The sequence below is a fragment of the Trachurus trachurus genome, assembly GCF_905171665.1.
Source record: "Trachurus trachurus genome assembly, chromosome: 8".
NCBI lineage: Eukaryota > Metazoa > Chordata > Actinopteri > Carangiformes > Carangidae > Trachurus > Trachurus trachurus.
The window spans coordinates 32001230-32009035 of record NC_139905.1 but is presented as its reverse complement, the minus strand read 5'-3'; the positions used below and the strand labels follow the sequence as shown (position 1 = coordinate 32009035).

Genomic DNA, 7806 nt, shown 5'->3' with positions numbered 1-7806 from the left:
TTTTATATGTGAATCTAAAATGTGAAATCTGAAAATACATTTGTTAAATTTTTAATAATTTATGGTATTGTTATTGGGGGGGACAATTCATGGTTTTCGGAAATTAGGGGGGACATGTCCCCCCCGTCCCTCCCGGGATCTGAACCCATGCTATGAGGCTACCTGTGTCTCACCATATTCTAACAACTGTAACGACGATTAACTTGACTTTTTACGTGTGTGATTAATGAATAGACCTAAACAAAAGGGGGGAATCATAATGCTAATTTCAATCTCCCCAAGTGTGAAACACACCCTCGGTGGTCGGTGCCGATACCTGCAGCAGACAAAGGGAAACATTGGGACGTTCCTCCCTATACATTTAGGTCTCCCCCAAGTCCGTGGTCTTCTTTTACTATCACCGCTGGGGTGAGGAGTGGACCAACATTTTCTTATTTGTTTTTGATGGCAGCTGACTGCCTAGTCTCTGTTCCTGAAACAGTAGAACATATATATTAGGCTATATATATATATATATATATATATATATATATATATATATATATATATATATATATATATAGCCTATATATATATATATTTTTTTTTTTTTTTTTTTTGAATGCGAGTAGGCTATGTTGTACAATTTTGGACTTTATTTCAAAACTGGCTGTTGTCTAAACACATTATTTTGCCCCCATTAAATTGGATGTCGATCAAGGTTGGAATACAGTTAAAGGAAAAGAACTTGGACTTTTTGGTGAACATTTTAATTTCCCTTGGAAAACATTTCATCAACAGATGCAAGTACCTCAAAGTGAAACCCCACTTCAATGGATGGATAAACAAACTCAGAATGTAGGCTATAAAAAAAATCTTTGCATTACATGAAAAGCAAAAATGCCCTAAGGTTATTTTCTTTGCTGGACTTATTTACTATTGTGGACTGAGACCCTCACGTTCTCTTTTCTTTCTGTTTCTATTTTGAAGATAGCCTACTGCAATAAAAAAAAAATAAAAAAAAGTCTCTGCTCCTAACCTCCTGGCCAGTAGGCGGCGGTAAGAAGAGGAAGAAGGGGAGGAAGAGGAAGAAGCAGTAGCAGCGGCGGCAGCAGCAAAACAAATCAAAGATGGCCAAACTGGCTTCCAGAAAGTGTGTTCTCGGTTGTAGAAAATATTTATCTTTGCATCTTCTTCCCAAAGAACCTAAAATACGACAAAGATGGAAAGACTTTTTGTTTCCGGGGACGCAGGAAACATCTCCGTCAACGCTCGTCTGCTCTCGTCATTTCCCGGACAACTACTTCGTCAACAAAGCTCAGTTCGACGCTGGATTTGCCAAAAAGCTCATCCTGAAGGAGAACGCTGTCCCGTGTTTACATGGTCCTAACGGACACAGCGACGTGGGACCCATAGAGGATATCGAACCTGAGGACGTAAGTAACATTCTGTTATACCGGGTGGACAAGAGGAGAAACGACGTCCCAGATAAACACAAAGTCCAGTTGTCTACGATTCAGAAAAGAACGATGACCTGGATGAATGAGAAAACCCATAGACATCTTATCTGTCTGTTTCTAGCTCTGAACTGCGGTGAAACAATTACTACAACACAGACACAGAGTAGCGGGACGTTTTATTATTATTTATTTATCTCCATAACCGTGTTTAGCTTTCTATAAGACATTGAATCACCCCTGAAGTTAGTGTTGGAATATGCCGTTCACTTTACAACAACATAACCCAACAGTAACTTGGGTCAGGCCTATCTATCTGTCCTACTGTATTTGACAAAAACAGTGAGTTCAGAATCGAATGAATGAATGAATGAAGGAAAGCCTTTATTGTCTATACCAGTGGTACAAACGAAATAAAAATGGCTAGCCCCATGTGCTTATATGAGACAGAGAAAACACACAACAACAACAACAAAAAGGAAAAGGAATAGGCCTATACAGCTCTGGAAAAAATGAAGAGACCACTCCCAAAATGATCAGTTTCTCTGGTTTTACTATTTATAGGTAGCCTATGTGTTTGAGTAAAATTCAATTATTAATGTTTGTTTAAAGCATCTCTACATGTACGACACTCATTCTTTTCTTTTCTTTTTAAAATACCAACATTAACACAACTCATTCTCACCTGAACCACATCTGGTTTTATATAAAAACCACTGCTGGGATTAAACAGTGACATTATCCCACAAAAACTGATTGATAAACTCTTCCTGAGTTAAAATATTCTTGCTGTGTTCTTTAGAAATAAATATGAACATGTTTTCTTTGCATTTTTATTATTATTCAAGGTCTGAAAAGACTTATAAAGCTCTAAATGACAATATTTTTTTTTTTTCAATTTTGGGAGAAATGTTGTCGGTAGTTGATAGAATAAAACGAGAACAAAAAATAATTGAATTTTACTCAAACACATACCTATAAATAGTAAAACCAGAGAAACTGATCATTTTGGAAGTGGTCTCTTCATTTTTTCCAGAGCTGTATATTGCACAGTCCTTTAAAGTTAAATCAGTGCAAGTGGAGCAGCAATAGGTCAGACCTGTATGAGTTGAGCTGGCTGACGGCCCTGCTGGTAAAGACTGGAGGTGTGGGCCTGAATAGATGGTAAAAAAGAGTAGAACATAGTAAGATGTCTGATCTTCAACTTTTTTTTTAAAACTTTGGATATGAATAAGTTGTTGTAATGATACAAAAGACACATCACACTGTTGTTTCATCATCCTGAAATCCAGAAATATATTAACAAACCTTTTGTTCATTGTTGTTTAGACCGCAGCTGAACCAGAAACCAACACCAAAGTCCCAGAACCTGAACCAGAGCCTGTCCGCAAGAAGAGCGTGTCTGTCTCCTGTGGGACACAGTTCAAGCCCCTCCTGGTGTCAGTCGGGACACAGATCTACCTGCCATGTTCTTCAAAAACAACAGGGACGCAGCTGTCCTTAGGAACACTGAAAACCCACGTGAGAAGCAAAGGTCTGTATGTCATATGAAGACTTTAGCTGCGTTTCCACTACATGGTACCGGCTCGGCTCGGCTCTGGTACCAGGTACTATTCTAGAGAGCGTTTCCATTACAGGATAGTACCGCCTTTAGAGTAGCCGGTTGTCATAGCGACCAGCGGCGCTTAACAAAATAAAATGAAACTATAAACAGGATTTTCCCCGTGGTTATGCCACATTTTTACCTTCATTAAAAAGCTCTGGAGTAATTTGATAGTTAACTACATGACTTGTGACTTGTTAGGAGTGAGAGCGGAGGCTCTCTGCCTTCACCTGGCCTCTCACGGCTGAAAACCAACCTGGTAACATCCGTTACCTGGCCGCGGCCCCCCGGTGTCCCAGCTCTCCTCTCCTCTCTGCTGCACCGCCACACAAACCAGCTCTGTAACTGTAAGCCTTTGTTGTTTTTGACAGTTAAGACTACACATACGGTAGGCTATACACATCGTAACATCCTATAAAGTTATCTATCGCTCCGTACTGATTTTTCGCCGGCTTTGTTGTCAACAAATCCACATGGCCAGACGGGGAGGGGGAAGCGACCAGACTTGCATAGTTTGTTCATTTTAACTCATTGAGTGCCAACCACGTAATTTCTCGTTTTTCGTTCCCATGCGTTGAGTGCCAAAAACGAGATTTTTCGTTTTTTGCTTTTTTTTTAAATTATGAAAATAGACACTTTAATACACATCATATGTAAATTTGGGGACTCTACGACGAGGAGAACTGAAATAGATGACGATCAAAGTCACATGACAGCTCATGATCTGGAAGTTTTTATCATAACTCAGCTTCTGCAAACGGAGTTCTGCATGTGGATGCAGCGCAGCTGCTCTGCTCTCACCCGCGCTGCTGCTCCAGCTGCTCGGAGCAGAAACAGGAAGCTCTCAGCCGACAGTCCGCCCGGTCTTCATCTGGAGCAACACCGTGTCCTCCCCAAAGTCCTCCTGCGGTAAAATCTGATGGTCTCTGGGCCAAAGCAGACCGGCATCACCGACCCGTACCACAGAAGGACCGCGACCACCGGTGGGACCGGACTTCCCGAGCCGCTGTGGCCGACAGACCCTCACGTTCCGCGGGGAGAAGCTGTGACACGGCACGGTGCGTCTGTGTTATTGTTGTTTAGTGGCGCCCCCCCGCCCCCGATGGTGGTTTTGTGAATAGAACAATAATTGTTGTGTATATTTATCTCATACGAGCCCTTTGATCCATAAATGCGAGTGTCAGAAGAGCGACAGACACAAACAGAGCACCTTTCATAAAAGACGCTCTATCTCCTTTTCTAGAAAAAAAGGAGGGATTTTGGTGAAACCCAGCCATGTTTAGCTTGACTTTTCTCAGGAACAGAGGCACGTAGAAACAAACGGTTTGTGGTCATTTGAAGCAGAAAGTTAAACCTTTCAATTGAGCTACAGTATGTGTTGGTGGCAATAATATAGAATACACTATGGCTCTACATAAAAAGTCAAAAATGGTCTAAATTGCCAGTACACTTGACTAAAACTTTGGAAAGGAGCGTGGCACTCAATGAGTTAAAACATTTATTTATTGAAATGTGGTGATATCTGATGACCCGCGGCCGCTGGTGACGACTCTCTGACCAATCAGCAGTCCACAATGTTTACACGTCACATTTTAGTACCGCTTCACCCGTTTTGGAACCGTGGCCGAGCAGGTACTAAAAAAATAGTACCGGGTACCAGATTCCAGGTACTTTTACGTAGTGGAAACGCAAAAAGGCAGAGTCGAGTCGAGTTGGTACCATGTAGTGGAAACGCGGCATTAGATGTCATTAATTCATACTGGGGTTTGATAAACCAGAACGAGAAAAATATGTTATTAAAAGTGTTTGTTATTTCATTTCCCTGCTTCTAAACAGCGATACAGGCTACCGTTAAGAGCAGTAGTGTTGGCACGGAGACCACTGAGCAGGAAACGGAGCCTCCGCCTCAGCCTCAGCCTCCGCCTCAACCTCAGTCTCCGCCTCAACCTCAACCTCAGTCTCCGCCTCAGGCTCCGCCAAGTTCCACACCACCACCATTGTTGAGTCCAGCGAAGAGACCTCGTGTGGAGCTAGTAAAGGAGGAAGAAGTGAAAGAGGAAGAGCAGGGCAGTTTTACTGTTGTGCTAACAGATGACGTGAAATATGAACCTGAAGATTCTTTTACTGAGCCTTCAGAAATTAGGTAAGATACTGCAGGAAAATACACTTTCTTTACTCTTTCCCTATATGATGTGATCAAGTTTGTAACACTGTATGCCAGAAACTTTAGAGTTTGTGTTCAGCATTATGTAAACCCCTCAATATTGGTCAAAGGATTTAAAATTAGATTTATTTCCCCAAATCGTTCAGCCCTGGTGCTGAAATATTGTCTTGTGATTGTGGACATTAGGGCTGGGCAAAACGACTATTTTTGTAATCGATTACACACACACACACACACACACACACCTGTAAACTGAGTAGAGGTGGAAAAGGTGACAGATGAAACCCCTGTAGGGGGTCTGGGGGTGAGGTTCCCTCCTGCTTGAGCTTTACACTGCTGAACCATCAGAACAGACATGTCCTGAAATGTGTGTTTCTCTTCTATCCACAAGTTTCCGAACGTCATCTATGGTCAAAACCGGAAGCCGGTTTTGCCGGTTTGGCGGAATTGTACGTTTGTGTTTCCATGGTTTTCAGTCGTTGTCATAGTTGCGGTAAACGCATGGATTTATTAACGCTGGCTTTTAACACGGATGTCAATTTGTGTGATATCCACTGTTAAAAGCTGTTGTGATGATCCATGCGCTTTACACATTTTCATTGGAAAAAAAAAAGAAAGAAATCCATGCATTTACCGCGACTACCGAAACCATGGAAACGTAAACATAAAATTCCACCGGAAGAGCAAAACTGTCAAAACTGGCTTCTATTTTTTCTAAAGACCCCGTTATTCCGAAAAGGCTATTGGGGGAAACCCCCAGTGCGCAGTGCGCATTGATCCTTTTTTCGTTTTTGGGGTCAAACGGATCATGTGCATAATTAACTGCAAAACAAGCAAATAGTCAGCCTGATGTTCATTATGCTTCTAGCCTCTACCTGGTCTTTTTACTAAACTTAACCAACTCCTTTCTTCATTACCTAAACCCAACCAAAGCATCTCCCTCATAGCTGTCAGCACGAGCGGCGGCTGCAGCAGCCTCGTGCCCCTGTGAGCTCAAGCCGGGTTCAGCCGCGCTGGAGCGGAGCAGGGGGGGAGAAAAAAAGTGTATTTCTTTTACTGTGTGGGAGATCTCCAACAACGGAGTCGGGGAGAAAGCAAGTGGGACAGATCTCCCCAGTACCCTGAGCAGCGCACGTTTCAGACAAGCCACAAAGCAGAATGTAAACAACGTCACGCGGTTCAGCACCTTGGACAGTGGAGGTGTGTCGGAATGGAGAGCTGTCCCCTCTTTTGGTGTAGTGATGGACAGTAACGGAGTAAATTTACTTGAGTACTGTACTTGTACTGTAATTACTCTTACTTGAATACATTACATTATTATTACGTGTATTACATACACAGACAAATATTTTTACTTTTACTCGAGTTTCTAGGAAGGCTGAAAAGTACTCGTTACTTTCAGGTCTGCTCTCTCTTTTTTTTTTTTTTCGAAGATACTATTGGACACAAGCTGTGTCAGAGAAGGAAACCCTAACCCCTAAAAGCAGCACATCACTGCAGCTGCTTTCAAAGAGTTCATTCTCACTAACAAGAGTTAAAAGCTCCTTACATTCATTTAGAAACAATTAGAGTCATTCATTGATGTGAAAAATAAGACATTTACTCTTACTCTTACTTTGACTTAAAGTACATTTAAAAGCATGTACTTTTGGATACTTAAGTATTACTCTTAGTCGAGTAACATGTGGACTCAGCTACTTTTACTTGTAACAGAGTAAATTTTGACCAGTAGTATTTGTACTCTTACTCAAGTACTGGGGTGGAGTACTCTGTCCATCTCTGTATTGGTGTGTATGTGGGGAAGAATAAAGAGCAAACGTGGTCTTTGTCCCTGTTGAAGTTTCATTTGGTAGACCTTTAAACCTTTAACCTTTCCCACTGTGCTTTATGATACTCAGACAGGTGAAAGACGCTCTGCCACAAGAAGACGAACAGCTGCACAGCCTGAAACCGGGCGACTGGATTGTGGTGAAAGACCTCAGGAGGAAAGTTGGTAAATCTCTGAAGTGGTTGGGACCGTACCAGGTGCTTCTGACCACGGCATCAGCTGTGAAGACGGCGGAGAGGGCCACATGGATCCTCGCAAGCCACTGCAAGAAGATCGTCTGAAGATAGACGTCTTTTCCTCATCGACACCTCAGCAGGCTGCATCTAGCGGAGCAGCATCAGACAATGTGTTGGAGGGGGGGGGCACTCAGCTCACACCTGCTGAAGAAACCAACTGAGCCACAGATTTCAGGCCAGGAGTCTGATATCTGTCCACTCCTTGGCATCCACTCAGAAGGCTCGGAGGTGGAATAGGCAAAGGACCTCTGGCTAAGCCCCGCCCCCTCCACTCACTCAGACAAACAGTCAACATTCGGTGACAGTTGCTATGGCAACAGCTGTCACAGTAGAGACATTTCACAGGAGGCAGTTGATGATTTTTGGAGACAGAAAGATTAAATATCATCTGGAAGTCACCAAAACTTCACTTAGCTTTACTGCTATGGCTGTCGGTTGCCGCAAAACGGCGACAGCGACGGGCTAATTTCTGTTAGCCTGTCTATGGAGTTTTACATTATACGTTAGCATTAAGCTAGCGGACTTTATGCTTAGTTGTG

The 7806-nt window shown here is 42.6% G+C and overlaps 1 protein-coding gene across 1 annotated transcript; it reads left to right on the top strand.

The window, feature by feature from the left end:
- Positions 1 to 1109: 1109 nt before the first annotated feature.
- Positions 1110 to 7321, top strand: LOC310989751 (uncharacterized protein; the record flags this gene model as incomplete). The annotated part of the gene is made up of 4 exons (XM_083976898.1): positions 1110 to 1415; positions 2766 to 2970; positions 4876 to 5182; positions 7102 to 7321. 4 exons carry the CDS (start codon positions 1110 to 1112, stop codon positions 7310 to 7312), a joined length of 1029 nt encoding a protein of 342 aa, XP_083833024.1. The 3' UTR covers positions 7313 to 7321.
- Between the last annotated feature and the right edge of the window lie 485 nt (positions 7322 to 7806).